Genomic DNA, 24,231 nt, shown 5'->3' with positions numbered 1-24,231 from the left:
AAAAAATATATATATAACTAAATGACTGGTTGAAAGAGATCATAAAATGACTTACAATTAGTATAAATGATTTTAAATATTAATTTAAAAATATAAAGAATTTATTATAAGAATTAACATGACGATAATGTCATCAACATACCTGGAGGATGGTGAAGTTCTCGAGGACGCTGTTCATCATGTACTTCTCTGGCAGGTGCTTCAGTTTGTGGATGAAATTAATCATATACTCGCACATAGGTGAACGGCTAATACGATAAACGAACCTTCCATTTTCAAACCTGGCATATTCCGTTTCCACTTTTTCGACCACCTGCTTTCCAAATGAGCATACTTTCGTCGAACACGTTATCGTCATGTTCTCGTTGCTCTCGTACCTATTTCAATATAAAATACAATGCAAATATCACGTCGGAGTAATCATATAAAAGATGAAAAGGCATACGTTACTCACTGGCTCGTGACGCCATAAAATGCTCCAGCTTCATCTTGAATGTTACTATTGAGATCAGCCCAAAACTTAACGAGAAAGAAAGCTGCCTGTGGTCCTTTATCGTAAAGTTCCTTGAGACCACCCTTCTTTTCGGGGAATTTGTCGTATATCTGCTTAACATCGACCGCTTCTAATAGCGGATCTGCGTAGGTTGCGGAACCTCCTATATGCACGAATAGGTGTTTGTGGTACTAGAAAAAAAAGAGAAAAATTCAATCGTGTGAGTGAGACGTTTAATTCGGCTTATCATATCATCAACTATCTGAAAAATTGAACGGCAGATATTTTGTAGTTGATGAAAGAAATGACTTTTGTGATGTAGAGAATCATTATCTACTTTTAGTCTCTAATTTAATCATTTAGAATTAATTTTTCATAACTCCTTCTAACTCTCATATTTTTCATCGGAATGCCAATAAATATGCATTGTTGAAGAAAATAATTTCTCGAAAATACATATATAAAGCTTGTAGTTTATATTTTTGTGTCAAGATGTACAGTTGGACTGCTTTGAAATCTTCCCTAATAGATCTTATTCCTCTTATATTACTAACTGCCTAGACACTACTTACAATGTCCTGGTCTCTTTGCTGCTCCATGTATGCCGAGAACTCGACAAGCCTGAGTTTATGAGTCGCGATGGCGCGTCCTTCCCATGGCGGTGGAGGTTGTGCTTGGACTATATCGCCACTCGAGACTGCCGTTGCCGGTTTTCCGGTATAGGCAGGTTGAGGGAACGGTTTGACATCCTGGGACGTTCCAGGCTGTAGGCCTGGTTGCCAAAATTGCTGAAAATATTGCGAGTTTAGATAACACGTTAATGATTAACAATCAACCAATTTCCATGCGTTTGATGTTCATTAATAATCGTTTATTGCTATTTCATTAATATAAAATAATTGATACTTTCATTATCAAATTACCATCAGATCTATGAATAACAATACGATTATATTATAGTATAAAACTGCATTAATATTACTATTAATATAAAAGAAATAAATTTAATATCGAGAACATAATTAAAAACACAAAGAAATTGACAAATTTATTTCTCTTCGATTATTGAGAAAACAAACGTGTATTTTCAAGATTTTCTCAAATAAATAATTGCGTTAGATATATTATAATTTATATATAAAAAAATGTATGTATCATATAAATATTGTTTCTTTTATAATTTTTTATAATATTATATAAATATAGACACGATTAAATATTTCGGTAACGAAACAAGAGTTCAAAAAATTTTCTGGTTTTTTCCGTAAGCCATCGAGCCGTCGGGCGAGGAACGAGCGATAGGAAATGAAATCAACGAACACAAGTAATAAAAAACAACAACACAACAACAACAAAATACTGATCGTCTTATTATGTAAATGTAAAGAGAAAAAAAAAGAGAGACAGTTTGACAAGTCACAACGACATTTCTCGTTATACACATATGCCCAATGTATACATACATATATGTATGTAACATATAACGTGTATATGTGTGTGTGTGTGTGTGTGTGTGAAACTCCTAGATGATAGATATATATAAGATTAGAGCGACGGACAAATTCAACAATACACAACAAGGGCCCCCAGGGGCAACGTAGCAGCAGCGGAGAGCCATGGGGATTGTCACTTTTGCGAGGGATGGTTAGTTTTTGACGCAAAAGCTTTAACGCGATGAAGAAAAGAAAATTCGCAGTTGATGTTATAAAAACACATTTTCCTTCCGCCGTTTGTTCTCGCTCTTTATTAATTAGAGATATAAAAAAAAGCATGAATGAACTAAACAAAAGCGAAAAAGCAAAAATATAATAGAAAAAAAGGGATGAGATGGTTAAACTTTTCCTTACCGCTTATAATCGATCAATATGATTTTTTTCTTCTTTTCTTTATGCAAAAGACAAGATAAAAATTCAGTCAAATCTGATTCAGAAATCCAAAAGAATTTTCAAAATTTAAGACAAGGAGTTGTTAATGTTTCTTTTTGTAAACGCACTGTTTATGTATCAAAAGTAATTTCAATTTATTTAATTAAAAATTGTACTCTATTGTACACCTATGGCCTTATATAAGAGCTAATGCTGAATATCTTAATCGAGATCTTTTCAATGCACGCATGTAGATCCTATAAATGCAACGTTGTTAAATCAATGCCATTCGCTATAACTTTTCTCTGGCGTATCAACTTAATACACGGTAATATCTCAAACTTTCGTGAAAAGCACAAAAAAATTGATAGTCAATCGGCAAAGCACATGATACTGATCGCTTTTAACTATTAAGCGAATTAGCAGTTATCGAGTGAAGCGGTTAGAAACAAATCACGAACTTCAAAAGAAAAAGCCAAATCAGTATAAATAAAGTAATAAAAATAAAATATCCTCAAAGACGACGAGACAGTTTATGTCTTGTATTTTCATCTGTTAATGTATGAGTGATATCACTTAAATTCATAATAGTTTCTCCTCAAATGCATTATAGCATTTTAAAGATATATCATTTATTAGTCACTGGTATCACAAAGTTATTACTGTTCTTTTATTCGAATAAACGATAACTGTCATTTATATCAATTTTTTTCGCCGCTAAATTTGCTTTTATGCTTTCATTAACAAATTCATCTTCTAAAAATTAAATATTTCGAATTAAATTATCTTAAAAAATACCCCTAATATCCCTAAAATTCAGTTTCATCAAGTGAATTCAATTTCAGAGTTTCATGAAGTGTAATGGAGATCTTTGATGACAATGAGTTTAATGCGTTTGCAGCGCTTGATATTATACACCAAGATCGATCCAAGAGAGAATTCACTATTAAAAAGACTTCATAGAATGAAGCGGAAGAAATCGAAATTGCTCTTGTTTCACATAAAAGTGACTCCATCATGCGAAACCAGTATTTCAGTGATTAACTTAATTACTCTGTACTTCATGGCGTCTCGTCGTCTCACCGTAAAGCTCGTGGCTCTTTTGAAAAGAAAAAGACCGATAAAAAAAAAAAAGAAAAAAAAATGTCTCTCTGAAGGGGTTCCTCTTTTCCGATATCAGGACTTACCGCTCCGGGATAGGAGACAGGGGTGGAAGCAAGGGCAAGGGGCCCCACGAGAGCGGGGGGCATCTTGTTGTGTATCGCACTTCCAGCTGATACTATCTGGGCGCTCGACATGCTCGACATTGTCTGGAGTGCCTTCTCCTTGGCGGCATGATCCTGACAAATTTTCAGACCGATTACCACGTTATGCCGAACGAAATAGTATCATATATATCTGCTTGTATTTTTTTTTTTTAATTCTAAGCTCTACGTCGAAAAGTCATTGAGACTGGACATAGAGATGGATTCTGATATGATGCATTAATATAAGTTTTGCCTCAGAATTTATTGGAACAAATTTTAATAGCAGAACAATCGAATATAGTTTTTTATCAAAAATATGTTTCGACGAAAGACGGAAAACAATTTCTTAATGCAATATTCTTGTAATAAAATTGCGAATATTGTCAAAATTCTAAAAAAAAACAAAGCTCATTTTACAATAAGCTTTTCATTTTTAAATTATTTATAAATAAAAAACAATTAATGCGTTGATAAATTGGTTAAGAATAAATTGATTTTAAATTGATAAGAGAATATGTCATTTAAGATATGATTATTTAAATTAATATAAGAGTTATATATTTTCTAAAAGTATAAAATATATAATATAAATACGTGTATAATTAAAATAACAAATTTTTAGTACACGAATCAACTCACATTTTTATATAAATATTTAACAGCGTATCCGATAAATTTTGGAACGTGTTTTTTTTTTATCGTTCACTTCGTGGAGGGACAAACGCGATGTCGATCGAAAAATCGGAGAATTCGCGACATTCGGCACTCGCGATATCAATCAACAGCCGGCAAATAAATTCGTAACATTCTCAATGATGCGAATCAATTTGCCGCTCTCGAATGCGCGATTACCAAGCGTCCCTTTTTTTCTTCCCCCCCATAATTTTTTATTGTTTCCGTCCATCGCGCGTCGCGTCGCATCGTCCGTGATGAAATCGATCGCGATCGCGCAATGCAGTTGATTGCAGAAACAACCGGCGGGCGGGGTGACTCCGGTTGCAACAGAAATTCGCGGGAATTCGGCGCGCTTTTATCGGAAAGCCGTCGTTTTAATCAGCGCCCGACCGAAAATCGCTGACGAGGCGAACGAGAGATGGTTCGTTGCCGTGACGTTCGGAAAATTGCCATGCCCACCACCATCATCCAATCTCTCCTCACCGATTCACCTCCGCGCTTATTCATCTCACCCTCTCACCCCGTCCCCACGGGGATTTTCAATTTCGTTCATAAATCCGTAATGGAGGAGTCACTACGAGTGCCGGTCGACCGGAATGAAGCGCCGCTCGCGTAACGATGCGAGCAATAAAGAATTTAGCCGACGGTGCGACCGAAAATCACGGGTTGCATTTTGCTCTCGACGTTGTTTACGCCCCTCGCGTGTTCGCTTCGAAGCACACAAAGAGCTGCCGCCGTTCCTATTATTTACCGCTTTTTCGATCAATCCACAGGTGAATTTTATTTAAAAAAATTATCGATGCGTAAGAATATTGATAGCGTCTCTCTGATTTGGGAATAATTGAAAATAGAAGCCTCATCTCCAACTAAACTTGAGAATTTCAAATAAATAATATTAACTTTAGTTAATTTTATTATGTGAATTTCATTTTAACAAAATTTTTATTTAAAACTAGTAATGTATAAAAGTTAAAATTATATATCCTCAATTTAAAAATTGGCTAATGTTTATATTATTCAATAAACATGCAATGAATTAAAAATGAGAAGCATTTAAAAGATCATAAGAAATAAAAATGAGAAACGTATAAAGACCATAAGAAAGAATTTGAATAAAAAAAAAGTGCCTCGTGGACATTTCAATAAACTTTATAGCTAATTAATTAAGAAAATTTCGTCATATATATTTACTATATAAACAATTAATTTATATGATTTCACCACATTAGGAGTTTTTTTACGAATACTTTAGCGTATTATTTTTTAATCGGACTTATCACAATGAAGACGATTATTAAACAAGTTCGATAACGCATTTTTGCAATTAACAGGCTATTGTACGATATCATGTGAATAGATTTATATTTTATTTTATTGAAAAGAATAAGAATTTAAAATTATCTGCGTTTTTATGATATAAATTTTCGTGACTTCCTTTTTTTATTATTTTTTAAACTTATGAATTTGTTATTAAATTCGAATAGATAGCAATCTTGGATAGAATATTCAATTATTTTTTTTTTAAATTTCGAAGAAAACATCACAACATTATGGGAACATAATGCGCTTTCCAAAACATCACACATACGCGTGTATATACCGGATGTTCTTTCTAATTAGACTCTAATTTAATCTTTTTAATTTTTTAACTTTTATTTAAAGTATATTTTTTAATACAATCGATGCAACAAATTGGCAGATTAAACGTCCCGTAAGGTCGATTTACAAAGCGGTTTTCGGCCGTGCGCGAATTTTGCCGGGTAGAATGTAATTTTTTATGAATGTTGGATGACATCGATTACCCGCGAAAAGTCCATTTTGCTGTATGGGCCGTTGCTCACGTTGTGCGGAGCGCGCGCTGAATTTGCAGCAGAAAATCAATTCAGTTAATTGAGAGGGTGCAGTCCGTGTCGCTTTTTTTAATTTCCACCCTTCGTCCCACACGCTGCCGCTTTTCTCTCTCTCTCTCTCTCTCTCTCGTCCTTCATCTCTCGAATACACGCCAGGAATGCAGAGGATTGGGCGGGTAACGGGTTGGACATGTTTATCGACATTCTGAAACGCTGCCCGTTTTTGGGCACCCCCTCCGCGACCCCTTTCTACAACCGCTACAACCCCCGTCCACCACCCCGTTATCGGGAGTACGTTTACACCGCAACAATTAATTACGCCGTAATGCCCGGTGCAATTATTTCCGAAATAGATAAAACGGCGGACGCGATCTCTCTCGATATACTGTGATAGTCGGTGTAACCTGGTTTGATGGGCGCGGTGCGTGTAAACTTCGCGAGCACAAAAGCTAAATCAAACCCGCGTAAAACGTATTACGTGTTGTTAACATAAAAGAAAATGATAAATGTGCTGGAAGAAATACAATAAAATTAAAATCGAAAACTCGAGAATATTTATTTAAAGAGTATAATATATTTTTATCGTATCGTTCAGTAGTGAATAAGCAAAGAGATTTAAGTATCAGTTAAAATTTTAATTCCGTCTCTCGTTTTTGTATTGGTACAAAATCTGACAGGTAAAAATGCACGGATTTTAAAATTTATGAGAAATAATGACACATCTCAACCATAAAAGAATATTTAGAAAAACTATTTCTAACTCATAGAAAAATCTATCTTTAAAATTGAATATCCTATATTTTTTTAGGTATAATATGAAATTTTTTGAAAAAAACATCACATATCGGAGGGTCTTTTATTGCTTAATAGATTTATAATTTTGATTAATTATGTATTAAATCAATATTGCCTTATTTTAAAAAATGTAGAATACGAAATTAAGGAACACGATTTGCATAAAAACGGTAGCGTTTGAAACGTCATAATACAAAACATCAGCGTCTCACGCGCTCGTGAGACATTTTTTCTTTTCCCGTGCAAATAAATCGCGCGATTCGCGACCGCAGGGGAGCAGTAACCCTCTTGAGCAACAAACAAAAGCCGCGGCGTTCACCCTTCGTGAAAAGCGGAAACCAGAAAATTACGTCACGGCGGACCGTACACCCCATCCGCTACTTTCCTGAAATAATGTCCGCGGTATGTGGCTACTGCAGTTGCAGTTGCTGTTGCAGCTGCGGTTGACCGTACTCTTAAAAACGGAAACCCGCGCAAGTATTTCATAAATGGCACCCGCGTAGCACGGAACCGCGCGCGCGATAACAGACGACATCTTATTACACGAATGTCGCATGTGTAATTAAAATTGTTCGAGGAACGCCGGAGTTTTTCTGAATTTTTCGTGACTTTTAAAAGTCGCGATGTACAATGAGATATATAAAAATAATAACAAGAATATAAAAAAAAATTAAACATATATATTATCATATGCAGATTGAGTCACGGCTACATCAAAACGTGTGAAATGGGCAAATTTGTTATTTAAGCTTGAGAAAAATCTTTACGGAAGAAACATCCTCATTTATTTGCAGCACATTGTTTCTAACTAAATCTGGATTCGAAACTCGGTTAAAGTTCACTTGAAATTGAATAAACAATGAAGTTTTGTTATCTATTTGTGTCCTTGAAACTTGAGCTCATGAAAACTCTCATTTTCGATAGCTTGCACTACAGAAAGTATTGATACTTTGACATTCTTTATCTCGTTTTAGAAAGTATTATTACCTGCGAAAGGAAATTTCCATTGTATTGCAAAAATCTTCAAAGAAGCGTAGAATTCACTGAAAATTTTAATAATTAAATCTATATCGGAGAAGCAAAATAATATATTTACACGATAATTTAACGATTCAACTATTTGGTAATCTCGTCCAGATTGCGTGGAATATCCGAAAAAAATTTGATTTATCGTCCTCGATTAAATGCAAGTTTTTTCCTTCGAACGAGAGTTTTACCAGAGTGTTGCATGCAATCGCACGGTTAATTTACACGCTCGGCTTGTTTTTCCCCTTTTTTTTTTTCTATTTTCGGATATCGACCGATCCTGTATAAACACAATACTCTCTATTTCTCTTTCTCTCTCCCTCCCTTCCTCCCCTCTTTCTCTCTTTTGTGCCTTCTGTCTCCCGCTATTTTACCGCCCATCGGCGAAATGGAGGCACCAACGATTGCACCGCTGTGCTTTGATTTATTAACCGGCGCGCAATTGTTCGCGAATCGCTTTAATAATTCAGCTGTTGATTAAACGGGGCTGGGTTCATTTTTACGCGTGATTTATCCCGCGGCAATGCTCCTCTCGATATGCGTGTCCCTCCCTCTAGTCGAAAATGATTCCGCAGCGGCTATCACCCGTTAATGCTCGCACATCGCCGCGCGATCGAGATTTAATATTATCGCTACTACTATCCGACGTAGGATTCTCTCTCTGCCAGATAGAAAATCAGAAATATTATACAACAGAATTCCGATTATCCCAACACCGAGCGATTCGGTCGAATATTTGATTGTTGATAAAAAAATTGTCCAGTCTAAAAAAATACACACAAATCTTTTAAATATTCTCGAATTCGGAATTTCGTAAAAACTCGAGATAAAAAATAATTATATAGGAAAGAAAATATCTTATAACGTGAATATATACACTCAAATTTTGTCAAATTATATAATCAAAATTATCTTTCTCTCTTTTATTTTTAAGGTATTTCTGAAATAATACGAAAGTCAATATGAAACAATCTTTCAATCGCTATTCTTTGATGAAGAAGTTTATTTCATTTTTAATGCAATGTCATATAATAAACTTCTTGAGATATAATCATTTAATTATCGCTTTTTTTATCTCGTATATATAATACAAGTTTTTTAGTATCAGCTATTTTAAAGAGAAATAAAAGTTTGCCATTCACAAGATTGAAATATCAATTCAATGTAACGCATAAGCGTATTTATGCGTACAATATTTTCATATTATCCAACAACGTGATGTATTATCAAGTATTATAATATTGTTAAATAAATAATCACATGTAATCGTATTTATTTCATTATCATAATAACGCGTCATGTTAAACCGCTCTTGTCGTGTAATTTATTTCTCACAGAATATCGCGTTTATACAAATAATGTAATTTCAATCGTTCACACAAAAAGAATAAATTCATTGATTTGTCCCTCCACGAAAGAGGCAAGATACACGATCGAGTCGCGCGACATCGGATTCGATGTACTTAAAAACGTTAAGAAAAACAATAGACGAAATAATAAATTGTCGATTGAAAAACATATAATACTTACCACTTTGAGTTTTGCCTGTATTTCCCGAAGTTTTCTTCTCGCGAGAACCTGTATGTGCGAAGATACTTGTTTTCGCGTTCTCGTCTTACCGGTCCTCAATTTGATATAACGGGCGATCAGCTCGTTGCGACCTACAACACAACCAATTATGTATGTCAGAGATTTAAGTTTATTATTATATATCGCTGCTAAAATAAATTATATATAATCGGAGATGCAATATTCTTTTGTAAAAAATTTTGTAAAAAGAAACTTGAAGCATACGAGCGGATAGAAAAAGTTCTATTACCTTCGTCCAATATTTTTTTTGGCTATCTTTTTGCTTAAATGGAATATTATATTGTACAACATATAAAAAAAAACTTTAATTGTTAAATGAAGTATGTATTTTTTTTTTTTTTTTAGAAAGAATAAATAGCAAATAGTAAATCGATAATCTAAACAATTTATTTCGTTTTTTCTCGTATTAAAAAATGTAAATTTGTATCGTCATTACTCGGACTTCCTTATTCGTTCCGTCTATAATCAGGAAAAATAATTAATATACGTTGTATAAAAATATATCTATTTAAAAATACATTATACCTCGCAAACCATAATTAGAGAAATCTTTGATAGAATATAGTAATGTAAATTAATTCATTAAATAATTAATAAAAATAAAAATTTATCTTTCGCAATTTGGGAAAGTCAAAAGACATACAGATTCTATTAATATTTAATCACGATTCGTCAAGTAACATTTATAAATAAATGTAACCACGCTTAAAAAATATGATGTCAAATATATTTTTTTTTTATTTCACATATTGCTTTAGAAATTGAAGTAAACTAAAGTGACTAGAGATAGAAATTCCTTTATAATTAATGATAATCAAGGAATTCACTCTTTCGTGGAATGAGCTTTCGCAAACCACTGTCTGACTTTTTAAATTCACATTTAAATCCGTTTCTCTTTCTCCCTATTTGTCTGTTTTCTCTTCTCTCGAGTCGTTTCACGAAAAAACTCGATGCTTCAATAAATTCTGATTTCCTCGCCGAGAATGGAAACAAACAATCGGGGTATCCGTAGAAGCGTCAGGATCGGTCCTGGGAAATGAAAGCTCCGTGACGAAGATTGCATTCTCGCGAGTCTCGGATGCGAGAATTCCTTCCAGAATTGACGAGAAGCAGATCGAACGAATTCAAACAAACTCTCGAGCAACCGCTCGAAATAGGCTTTGAGAGAGGCTTGCCTCGCAGAAACGTCAGATAAAATGCGCTTTAAAGCAGAGCCGAGCCCAATCATCGATGTATTTAAACCAAACGATTGCATTTTAGACTGGAAGTTATATGTCTCGTCAGACTTCGTCTATGGTCGGTTCTCGCTCTTTAGATTTATTTTATTATCATTTTATCATTATTTTATTATCATAATTAAAAATGCAATATTGAATGGCTTGTGTGTAAAAATATGCAGACTATATAGAGAAATATAAAGAATAGATTTATGAGTTTTTAATTAGAGTTATTTACACATACATGTCCTAATTTCTTGCTTGAGATTGATATAATGATGCAATTTATCTCTTTTTTTTTTCATTACTATTTTGGACACAATATGTACAAACACAATATAATGAAAAGTGATAATTTATAAAACAGTAATACAATATCGATAAGAACAAGTAAATAATTAAAAACACGACTACTAACCACACACGATTCGACCTAATGACAGATACAGATTGTCCCGACATAGCGGACGATGCGGCTAAATGACAAACAATTTACGGGATCGCGCGAGAAAGAGCAGCTTCACTACCGCGCGAAAACTATTTCGCGCAAAACTCGTGGCTAAATTTAGCGGCTGATAAAGCGCGCACGTCATAAATTCTAATTAGCGCGAGAAAGCGCGTAGATAGAATGGCGCTCTAAAGCGTCATTTGGCGACTCAATCCGACGGATATCCGCGCGAAATTACGCGGCTGTGTAACTCGTGACTCGGCGGCACGATAATGAGCGTAATAAATCGTAATGAGTCGAAGCGGGCGGGAAACGGGAGAAGGGAGAAATGTCATTCTGTGAGATAGGACGGAGGAGACGAGACGTGACGACACGACAAAGAGAACCGAATGCTTTCATTCGATTCGCGCGGTTATAAACACGTGGATATAAACCGTTCGCGAAATTGCCGATAACGAGAGACGGCCGATTTCGAAACTCGGGTGAAAAGAACGGGAATCAATTCGAATGCGCGGGAGCGTATAGTATTCAGATTTCATCGTACTCCGATGAAAACCCAACGGTCTTCGTCGGCTTTAACAACACGAATGTTCCATTTGCGCGCTCCATTCCATTTTTTTTTTTTTTTTATACAACAATGCATCGTGCGCGTACATAGTGTATAAGTTAAAATGTGTGTGTGTATGTGTGAGAGAGAGAGAGAGAGAGAGAGAGAGAGAGAGAGAGAGAAAGAGAGAGAGAGGATAAAATGTTTTGTTTTAATGTGAATCTCATGTGAAGCGTGAAAATGTGCGTCAAAGTGCGACGATCTAAAGTTTCAGCAAGGAGTTTGAAGGACTAAATACGTGACTTTTTTTGCACAGATTATGACTTATAATTATTTAAAGAAAAAAAAATTTACGATACATTCTACAATAGAATTAATTATTATTAAACATTGAAAGATCCTATCTACGTAGATTTTAATTTTCTATTTGTATTTTTTTTTTTTTTAAATGCGGTAGCAAGAAATTTCTCATATAATCAATTCGTTTATTATACTTTTTAGATTACTTTTTACGATATTTGTTTTATGAATGTCATTAAAATAAATTATAAATATTATAAATGATTTAAATGATTTAGTTCTATAATAGCACGCTATTTGCACAAAGTGCACGTTTCAAAATAAGAATTTTTTCTAATAAATCTAAATTGGAGAAGATGCATTTTTGAATTATTTTTATCTGGACTTTAGTGGAATTGCCATTACGTTGACTGCTACTGTATTGAATATTCAACGGTCAATATGCGATGACAAATGTAACGACACTCTGTGCGACAAAATAAAAGAGTTGTAGATCGTAGATTGGAATCTTTGCGGGGGAGTTCTTTGCTTTCGATGAATTGATTTCCGGCCGATTGGATCGTGTAAACGGCGCTCTATGTACCACCTTATCGCCGCTTAGATTTCACAGCCGTTAAGGTTTTACGGTCGCCGGTGACCGTAAAACCGGCGCCAGACGGCATCAAACGTGTAGTAATTGAAATAACGTTTAACCGTACGGTAAGCAGAATCACGCCGGGGCACTTCAATTCCGATGGATAAGCTCGCGAGACCAAGCGGCGATGCCAGACGCATAGAATTCTAACGACAGCGTGGTACACTTTGAGATCGTACGTTGACGAACGTGAACGACTCAAGTTCCTCATACAGAGAAGATTGTGTATTCGTTAAAAAATCACGCGTCTTACGCAGTCGATTTTTAATATACAAAATTACAATTGTCGATTAAAAAAGTTCTTTAATTTCACATAAATCTGAATGATATTCGGAATGATATTCGGATAGTGAATAATATTTGAGTCTTTTTAAAAAATATTAAATCGAATAAACCTCTTTTTAAGCACCGACCACATCACGAGAGTAAATTCGTATTGACTATCAAAATATATATTTTGACGGGAAATAAAAGGGACTGACGATCGCGATATCCTGGCACGACCCGTCGCTTTCATTGCCAAATAAATTATTTCCCCGATAAATCTTCAAGTTTCACGTAAAGTTTTGGGAGAGAGATTACCGTCTTGCTTCTTGCGGAAAGACTCGATTAAGGGTTTGGTGGTGAACACGACTCGCTAAATAATTCATCGATTATCTGAGCGAGAGAAGCGACGCAATATGTCAAGGACAAACACGGGGTGAATCTGTCTTTTTTGTTTGCATTGCAAATCGCAAGTCGGACAAAATTACGTGCATTCGTCTTCGTCTCAGACAGCGACGATAACGAATATCGTTCCTGCATTGCCGCCAAGTTCGTCGAGTGTACAGACATTGTTCGTAATATAAGCGCGCAATCGATGTCCTCTTATCTATATATCGCCGGTAGATCGTGACCGGAACGATTATTGCGAAGCTAAAAAATACGAAGTATAAACGCGGAGAAATTTAATACTCCAACTGTGCAGGCTTTGTAATAAATGACTAGCCGGTGCGCCAATTTCGGAGAAAATATCGCGCTCGGCTTTCGATGCTAAAATTTTTCGATATAAATTTATTAAAAAAAAAATAAATCTCTCTCTTTCTCTTTTTAAGTACGTGATCAATAACAATATATTCATGCTTGATTAAAAAATTTAATTCGTAGAATTAAACTAGTTTTATGAATCAGAAATGGGTCACAAGTACTTCATATCTCTATCTTTTTCTTTACGTCCACTGCGGAAATTATATGCAGCATAAGAAAGAATTCAGGTATAAGGAGTAACGTTTCGCACGGGCATTTGCACGGTTGCGGAAATTCGGAAATCCGTTCGCGAATCTTTCTCTGCGAGATCCTTGGCGGAGATTACGAGGATCTATGAGGATATGCTGTCTTCGTCGGATAGTAGCGTAGAGGGAGGAGGGAGAGATGTGCAAGAGTCAGGCGGAAGGGGGTTTCAACGGGGAGATGAGAGGGAGGTGAGGTGGTACGGAGAAGCATCGGGAGGAAAATATTCGAGATTCCAGGGGAACCGCGTGATGACTCAATTTCGCAAAGACCGTTAAATGGCCCGCTATGAACCATGCGCCACCGCCGGCCGCGTTCCTTCTCTGTTTTTGAAGACCGAACATTCTCTTCGCAGGGGATCGGTTATGCCGGCTTAGCTATCTCTCCATAGAACCGACTACAAAGAAGAGCTCCCGGTTCATTTGACTTTTCTTATCTCGCGTCAGATCGATCGGCGAATCATCGTTGCATGCGATGCTCAATTATAAATCGGGCTTGACGTCTCGCGTTTTCGAATATGCCGGATACTTTAAGCGTTTTATTCCAATCTGATCAATCTCCTTATTTTCGAAAATATACAATATCATACTATAATGTGAAGTACATAATGAGATTGAATAGTCTTGAACAGTAAAATAATTGATATCTCGTTTATAATATTGCTGTTAATCTAATTAATAAATAAGATAATTATATAGAAAATGATTAAATAATATAACAGTTAAATAATAACGATTGGAATGTTTATGGGGCATGTTATGTCGCAAGAGATTCAAAAATATATTTATTGATTTAAAATCTTAGTTGTGAAATTTTTAAAAATTGAAATTTCGAATTATATATTAATCAAAAAACAATTCAATAAGATTTCATTATTTTCTTAATTTTAAATGATAATCTTACATTTAGCTTTCATCAAAATGCAATTTTAATAAAGTATTCTTTTATGTAATCTAACATCAACAATTAGGTATTTTCATTTTCCATTGTTGACCATTACCGAGTACACTCTCGTCTTTTTCGGCGTCTACCTGTGCAAGCTTAGAAGCAATTTATTATCAAAGAAGGTAAGGCCCTTTTTTCACAAAGGAAGGAGCAGCGTCGGATGACGAGGGTAGAAAAAGGGGAACATGTAGAAGCTGTGCCCGAGGCACTTCTTCTCCACATCAAGCCCCGAAGCGAAGATCGATCATTGCCCGAACATGTAGATGAGATCGAGATCAGCGATCGACATCGGATGTACAAGACTGAGTAGAGTAAAAGCAGCTGAAGGAAAAAAAAAAGTAAAAGTAGATGGAAGAGGGAGAGAGAAAGACAAAGAGAAATAGAGAGAGGGATTGCTAGATGCGCGACGCGACAAGCAATCAACGTAAATCACTTGGCTGATGCTCAATTTAACAAGAAGGGCCATTATGATCACGAACTCAAAGTAACGAGCATGAGGAGATCTCTCTCTCTCTCTCTCTCTCTCTCTTGCTCATTTATTTATAGCAAAGTGTATAAACTATCTACGATCCCGAGTAAGAAGATATAGTTTGTTGCACATACGTAACGCTATTTTAAGAGGCCCCCCGGCATTATTACTGGCTGATTGGAAATGACGGCAAGAAGTTTATACGGAAGAAATATGTATGTGTCCCATTACAGGCTCGTTAACGAAACGTGAAGCAATGCGTGATTTCTCGTTGAAAGGAGGATTTGGTAACACAAACGTTCCGCTAATTAACGTATCTGTTTACAATTTTTATATCCGGTGTCCGATAAAATCAATTTGTATACCAAATAGCTCGTCATTAATCACGCTATGAGCGATCGTGCTTATCTTAAGATATTGTTCTTTCTTGACACACAACGATTATATACAAATCATCCGCTTATAATAGTCTTATTCTCCTTTATTCTTATCAGCATATATTAGCATTAAAATATGCTTAAATGCTATATTATATATTTATTTGCTAATTCATTTTAAATTTCACCTTTTTTTTTCACGTGATTATTTGCATTTAGATTAACTTATATTTAGATAAATACATTTTGTAATATAGCTGGGAAAATCATCTCAAACCGACATCGTAATAACGTCATAAACACATCGTCCCGGAAATGACGTTATAAAGGCCAGAGCATGTATGGCCAGCGTGCGCTTATTAACAATATTAGATTTAGTGATCATCGTTAAACATCGTGCTTCGATATAAATCTCCAACCGTTAGATTGGTATCTGTTGAGTTATTATGTAACGGGAAATGCGCGCAATGGATTCTTTTGTAAAGTTAAATAGAGACGATGAAAACGCATGCAATTATTGTATATTCAAGAAATATTTTGACAGATACGTTTTCGCGCGCTATGTCGCTAATTAATACATCTTTTATCTTTCATATATTAGATTAATCAGTGTTTAACAATTAAATCCTAGATAAAATACACAAAGTGTGATCCTGATTAATAACTCACAAATCCTGATTGATGTAAATGTTTTCCACATCATCTCGAATAAATTAAACAAATATATCCCTTGACCGGATAAATTTCTAGTGAAATACTATTACATTGTAAATATTATCATTATCATTTATTTTAACTATATATGTCTAATCAACTATATATATATTTAATTCGATCAAATAGCTCTATTTTCACTTTTTTTACCGCCAAGTTAGCGATTAAGTTTCTTGATTAACATAAATATGACTAGACGATTAATTTTCGTATTTTATCTCGAAAATTTCTATAAGTTCTATTGTCGTCATTTCAATATTATTCTTACTTTCTGTGGGATTCTCGTGTTATCGAACAGAGCTGCAAATTGTGCAGCTACGAGCTGCAATAACGGAGGGCACTCGCTCGAACGACCTTGGTGCTCGGTTGACGTCGTTGAGAGGGCTCGCTTTTGACATGTCGAGGGCCCGAGAGGCTCACCAATGGTCCTCGGGGTATCCTGGACTTTACCACGAAGCACCGTCGCTAATCGATGGTTCACAAACAGTGCGCCTCATACCGGTCCTTCAACCAGCGAAGTGCGTTTAAGCTCGTTTGGTCAATTAGCAATTACCGAGCACATCGCGACCTCGAGGAATAAGCACTCGAAAAGGGCTTCTTAAGTCATATTCACACCGATTGTCGAAATTACTTCTGGACCGGAGAATCCCGCGGGCTCTTATTCCTTTAATCTCTTCGAAAAGAATAATATCGATCTTTTTGAAAAAAATATGTTGTATGCAATACTTGTAATGTTTAATACTTATATGTTATATCTTCAATGTTTCATAATTTTTGAAAAATTCTAACATCCAAAATAAGTTTATTATTGCAACTGTTTTAGAAAAATTTTGAGAGAATATAAGAGCTGTTGGGCGAAATATGCATAGTACGAAAAAAAGCATAAATTATGTATTTGATGAAAAAGTCAACTTTATGACAGTTATAGAGAGAAGAAGAAAATGCAATTTTTCTGAAAAGCTTGAATAATGAAATGCTAAGCCTATTAAGTATCTAAAATGTATAATTTATTATAACTAACATTATTATATTGCTCAATATTTTAAAGCATTACAATTCTAAAAGGCTATTTTAGAATTTTCTTTGTTTTATAAGAAGCAACAAAGTGTGCGGCGAAGTTTCTCAAACATTCGTAAGAGCAGCGAAGGAAGTCGTCACTTATCAGATCGCGCGAAGAACGAGAAAGCCGAGCTACTCCCGCGCGTGGCCTCGAAAGGCACCCTAAAAAGCTATATGGGCGTGTTGTATACTTTCGAGGCGAAAACGCGAAGGGGAAGGGGGGTGGCAAAAGTCGGAAAGGTTGGGAAGTCGATAAGTGTCCTTGCGCCCAAAGGAGGATCCCCTCGCATCTTGACACGGTGACCCCCCACCCTGACGACCTCGACAAACTCCTACTATTACAAGTCTACTACACAACCACTACTACTACTACTACTACTACTACTACCACCGGGCAAATCCCGCAACCCAGTCCGCTCCTTCTTCTTATCATCCCTGGGCGCCATTCCATCCATCTTCCTTTCTTTCCATTTTCTTCGGCGCTACAGCCACTACTACCATCCTCAACGCCACCGACACACCGACACAAGAGCAAGAAAGAGAGAGATTCGCTGGCATGGCACCACCATACCAGGATCTGTCGGCAACCCGCCCTCGTCCCCCTTTCCACTTCCGCGCCCCGTACACTCGCTCCCTTTCCGGGACCCGTACCATCCCTCTCTCCGCACCGATCCTCATCCCCGACTCCACCTCATGCTCTGTTCACTAATTGCACATTCTTCGCATAGTTTCGCCATCCCCGTCCCCCTCTCTCGTAATCCTCTCTCGATCTACGAGCTCTAATCTCATCTCGATCATCTCTCCTCGAGTATCTTCTCTTCTCTCCCTTTACGTCCCTTTCGTCTTCTTCTCTCCTCGTCAACTCACATGTACTATGTTCTTCTTTCCCTTCGCGTACGTCCTTGTCAACTCGTTTCACCTTGCAGCCCTCTCGCACACCGCTACTTCCAACCCTCGCGCGAGCATCTTCCTTTCTACTTTCGTGTTCCGTTAACTCAGTGAGTCTTTCCTCGCTCTCTCACGCGTATTCGTGTGCGTGCTCTCCAGAGGGACACGTATTAGTGCGCGCAAGTAGGCGTGATTTTCTTCAGGGTTCGCGAGGTCGAATTCTACAACGATCTCGTGGAAGCAGCCGGTTGCGCGTGCAAGCTATGTGCATGTTGCGTCACTACTACATTATATTATATATAATACAAATATGCGATACGCGTATGATAAATCGAGAATGATATTTGCGTATTACGTTAAGCATATGGGAATTAAAAAGAGATATATAAATTCCTGTTATGTATTTTTTAAGTGAATCTTCAAAATATGAAAAATTCGAAAAGATATTTCAAATATATGCAAAATATATTTGAGATAAATGATTATATATTGAATAATTTCAAAGACAACTTTCTAGCATTCCAAACTTTGTGTTTATTTCGATAACTAATGAATCAATTTAATTTATAAATTTCTCTCTTGGTTCTCTCCACAATATATTTAAAAAGAACTGGAAAATTGCTGGATCTCCTCTTTTGGTTCAATAATAGTCTTATAAGTGAGTCACATCTTGAGAAATTTATGCACGAATCCAAAAAGTATATTCTTTTTTTTTTCTTATCTTGTCTTTATCGTGAAATTGAGATACTTAATACAATAGCATGATCTCTCTCTTCTCTCTCGCCCTGAATAATTCATAACTTTGAAAGATTCTACATTACATAAAAATTAATTTTATTTTTATGTAATTTTATTTTATTTTTTTAACAAATATATCGTGAGATTTCAAACACAAAACTTTATTGGGTTTTCTTACAAATCTTATTAAAAAAATTGGTGAATACAGAAACATTATCCGCGTATAAATATCAAATGCACATCCATCTTTACATTTCAACAGACGTAAAATTATCCTTGCATCGCGATGTTAAAAATGATAGGCGATTTATTGCAGCGGGTCTTTTTCTTTTATCTTTTGCTTGAAACTTTACAAAGTTCAATAGACAAAAAATATAAGCAGCAGGTGCAAAGATGCACACGTGTATTGCGAACAAATCGACTTTATTGTCGACGGACTTTACTGGCAGAAAATTTATTTCCCGCTTATACCGATCTCAAGTCATCCGCTTTTCCTTGCTTCCCCGCGATCCTCTATTCGTTTCTAAACAGCAAAAATGCAAGATTGCACTTATAGCTTCGATATTATACGGAGAAGAGATTGACTTAAGCATCACTTTTTATGTTCGAAAGAAAAAAGGAAAACAAGAAAAATTCTTATCAAGCGAAAATTTTTACATAGTGATATTTAGCTATTTTTTTTTTCATTTTTGATATATTTTACATTTTAATTTTATGAGAATAAATTAAAACTGTATAAAATATTCTCACAATTCTTTCTTTTGTCTTCGACATAGAAATAAACATCAAACTATATGCATATATAATGCTTATTTGCTTATCAATAATCAATATATCATATAATCTTTAAATCTTAAAATGTTTTTAAAATTCATCATAGATGTGTCGAATTAACAAACAATTAGTTTTATTTTAATGCCATTTTGCGAACCTAAAGAAATCTTTTGATAGAAAAAAAATCTATAGTTAATTTATTTCCTTATTTCTTATCCTGTACTTTACCTTATCCTTATTTACCTTATTTTTTTATTTTTTAAACAAGTAATTTTTTTATCAAAAATATTGATATATTGTTTAACAAACACCAACGAGATCGATCTCGATTTAATACAATAAATACACGATAATATGAAAAGATATCTGTTTAACACGAGTGACATGCACGTTATATGAAAACTTGCTTTGAACAAGTTCGATATGTAATCAATGTCGAAACTTCATCGTTAGATTGCTTTACGCGCAAGCTACAACACAACGGGTGGATTATCGTATAAAATATATGTGGAAAATATATTCTGACGAGTAACGTTGCAACACGACGGAATCGCATTCACGAAATCCCATTTGCTACTCCTACGCAACGAAAACGAAGAATCGAATCGCGTCGTCGTCGTTCCCTTCCCTTTACGATGCCACCGCTCCGTTGTTTTCGTGCGCAATTTTCATGATATACAGGCGGACGATTTTATCCCGCTGTGGTAGTTTTACGAACGATGCAGGATACGCCCCGACTCCATATACCACCGGGTGTTCCGGAGAAAATCAAGAATTTCGTTTATTCCATGTGTATAAAAATTCGATATAAAAAAAAAGTACGTAAAGTACAAAATTGATCGGAGTTTGCTGGTTTACTTTATTCGAGAATTCTGTTGTAATTTTTTATATTTTGATATCAAATATCTTGATAATCTTCCGAGCCTCGATTAAACTGTTTATGAAAATAAAATTCATATTTCAGATTTATGTAAAATAAAGACTTCAAATCTCAATGCAAACAACGTTGAAAATCGTACTCAAACCAAAGATCATGTTCAATTACCTTGTATATATCTGATTTTTGGAACACTAGATGCGTGAGACCGCCAGGAGACAGCCCGCTCGTTTCCGAAACCTGCATATCGGCGCGAGCGGTCCTGCAAGGCGCGCTCGTAAAAGGCGCTCGTAAAATGGAAAGGGATTAAAGCACCACCCAGAGTTTCCCTACACATGAGAGGTGGATGGCAGTGCGTGCGGAGAGAGAGAGGAGAGGAGGAGAAGAGTGAGGGAGAGTAGAGATAGGTGGGCGACGAATACCGAGGAGTATATATCCACGGATTTACGAGGACGATAAACGGGATTATACGCCTTCCGTAAACCTTGAAACGATCTTTCGAGTGAGCGCATAGTTTGCGTAAGGGCGATGTTTCTCTCTCCGTACCCTACTTCCACCCTCCTCACCTCTTCCTCCCTCTGATCGTATCCTTTTTTTCTCGCTCGCGCGATTGTCCTGCATCCGTTTCGGTCTCTTATGTCTTTTATCTCATTTCGCACCCACGTCTCTCACTTACCGTTTTTACTCGCTCTGTCTCTTCATTATGAGATCGCTGCGAAATTAGAATCCTCGCGATTTTATTGTCGCGTTGTTTCATTTTTTGCGGTCTTCGACTAGAGATTATAATACATGTTTCTTTTTCATTTTTTGAAACAAAAAAATATTTCTAAGATTACCAAAAGACAGAAATATCATTATAGATAAATCAAATGATATATAATTTATTATTTATTCTTTGAAAGTTATTAATAATATGCAAAATAATGTGCAAAAAAAATCACATTAAATGCTATTGTAAAAAAAGATTGTATAATTAAATATAATATATAAAAATATCTATTTTTTTTGTCCTTCATTTTATGGCTTTGCATTGGAATAACAAAAATTATAATTAAGTTTGAATAAAAGTTGGAATATCATTAAAATTATGAAAAAATCTACTTCTCAGTAAACATTTTGTGGAACACGAAAAAAAAATATTCAACATTCTCGTTACGTGAAAAAATATTCGTGCGAAACTGCACGACTTTGTCTTATTAATATATTCTTTCTTTCATTTTTTAAATTTTCTCTAATACATTATTTTATACATCATTGTCTTTATTTATATTAATTATTTTATTTTTATTATTTTATCATCACATTAAGTGATTCCATTTTCGTATTTTTATTCGACGAGCACGTATTGTACATTGTGTTTTTTCTTTTCCTATATTTTTTCTTCAGATTTTATAATTACATTCTCCTATTCGCGCAATGCGCCATATATTTTAGCAAAGGTTACCTTTATTTTCGAATTTTAAATTAATTATATATTATATTGTTTGTTTGTTGAGAATATTTAACTATTTTTACATCTTGTGGACAGTTTCATCTCTCTTCTTTTTTATACGGTTTTTTTTTCCTTGTTTGCACCTCGTCTCTCTCTCTCTCTCTCGTTTCGTCTCTCTATTACTACGCTGCACTAATATTATAAAATTGTCGCGACTTTATTACAGTACATCGTTGCATTTTTATTTTCCTTCTCTTCCTCTCTGTTGGCCTCAATCTACATGCTTTCAAATATTTTCGCATTTCTTCTGATTCTCGTCTTGATTTATCTTTATGCCGCATCGTGCCTCAAACGTTACAGAATTGTGTCATTTTATTGCCAACCGTGCCTTTTGTATTTTATTAACTTTCCTGCTTTTCTCGATCGTGTTTCCGTCATTTTTCTTGCTCGCGTGGCATCTTTATTATCTACTGTGTTACTCTAGCTCTAATATCTAATAATTCTTATATATTTATTATCTACTGTGTTACTCTATCTCTAATATCTAATATTATACAATTTTATTATGTATCTTACCTTTAATTTTTTAAACAATGTGTGCTTTTTGCTAATATTTTACAAATTTTTTTATTCAAGCCACCCTCAATCTGACTTCTCTGTTTTCTGATTTCATGTTCTCGTATTATTATATAATACATTGCAGAATTTTTTCCTTGAGTATTAAGCCGATTATTGCATCAACCATTCATTGAGAGACCCGGTTGTCCATTTTTACATTGTCCTTTATGTAAAGATCGGTGAGAGGCGAGAGCAGCCAACAGCAGCAAAATACCCGCGCAATTTGAATTATTAAAGGGCGAAGGCGGAAGAAGAGAATAGCAATAATCTCGAAGAGGCAAAGGGAAAAAAGGGGTGATCGTTTCGGCCGGCTCGAAGGCCTTTTCCGCGCCATTCTTTCCTATATTTCTAAAAGTACAAGCGAAATAGGGAGAGAGAGAGAGAGAGAGAGAGAGAGAGAGAGAGAGAGAGAGAGAGAGAGAGAAAGATAGAACGTCCTCCGCGAATTAATATTCATTACGTCGCGCCAAAGCGCTCTCGCCCTGTACAAATATGAAACGCGACGTACTTGCGCTAATTAAAATACCTGGCTGCTTTCTTGGGCGGAGAGAGGCGAGCGACCGACCACCACCTCTCGTCCTTTCGCTCACGAATATAGCCGGAAGAAGAGACGGTTCCCGGTGCGAAATTAATGGCGCGCAACGGGTGGCGTTTGCATCATCGACGCCTTTGAGGCATTTTAATATCAGGGAAATCAAATTTAAAAAGGGTGAGCCGAGAAAAAAGCGCGTTGCCAGTGCTTATACTGCTTTCAGCAATCAGAATTAACAAGACCTTAATGATTTAGAATCTTTTATTTTGTGATATATTTTAATTATAGGAATTATAGATATCGATATATTTTCTCAACTATTTCATAAACAAGTAGTTGACTAATAGATATTTAATATTTGAGATATATGATTTATAAATTTTATTTATCTAAGAAAAATTTGGATTTTAGTAGATAAAAAACTGATTGTGATCTTTCAATGTAGATGTAAAAATACAGATTATTTAATGCAATTATTGTCTGAGTAGATTTTGCCGACTTAATTATTTCGAATTTTTAATTCAAATTTAAATGAGACTAAAGTAATTTCAATTTCATATCAATATATAATATATATATATATATATATATATATATATATATATATATATATATGAGTATTATTATTTATCAGATCCGTCCTCTTTTCCTTTTATTTCGTTCCTTACAGTTCTTTTCAAAGTTGTTATGTAAGTAAGCGAAAAAAGTTTCAAGATTCAAAGAGAGCAAGGAAAAAGAAAAAAGTGTAAAAACAAAAGATTAATAAAAAAATCAAAAATTATAACAAACTTATATTCTAAGACAATAGAAATAATATGCATTTTCAAATTTACAAACTTTCAAGATTATAGG

The 24,231-nt window shown here is 35.2% G+C and overlaps 1 protein-coding gene across 8 annotated transcripts in view; it reads right to left on the bottom strand.

Annotated features, from left to right (window-relative positions):
* Nucleotides 1-24,231, bottom strand: part of LOC126858772 (protein scalloped) — a 157,007-nt gene that overhangs the window by 5,185 nt on the left and 127,591 nt on the right. For 7 of the 8 annotated variants that reach the window (XM_050609324.1, XM_050609329.1, XM_050609325.1 and 4 more), the window contains 5 exons: nt 9,482-9,612; nt 3,546-3,698; nt 1,066-1,281; nt 455-684; nt 143-377 (listed from right to left, as the gene is read on the bottom strand). In XM_050609324.1, coding sequence (XP_050465281.1) covers nt 143-377; nt 455-684; nt 1,066-1,281; nt 3,546-3,698; nt 9,482-9,612 — 965 coding nt within the window. The remainder of the gene's footprint in view (nt 1-142; nt 378-454; nt 685-1,065; nt 1,282-3,545; nt 3,699-9,481; nt 9,613-24,231) is intronic. The other variant, XM_050609332.1, reaches the window with a different exon arrangement.

Source organism: Cataglyphis hispanica, chromosome 2 (genome assembly GCF_021464435.1).
Source record: "Cataglyphis hispanica isolate Lineage 1 chromosome 2, ULB_Chis1_1.0, whole genome shotgun sequence".
In the NCBI taxonomy this organism is placed as follows: Eukaryota; Metazoa; Arthropoda; class Insecta; order Hymenoptera; family Formicidae; genus Cataglyphis; species Cataglyphis hispanica.
Note: the sequence above shows the minus strand (reverse complement) of the source record. Positions and strands in the feature narration are given on the sequence as shown.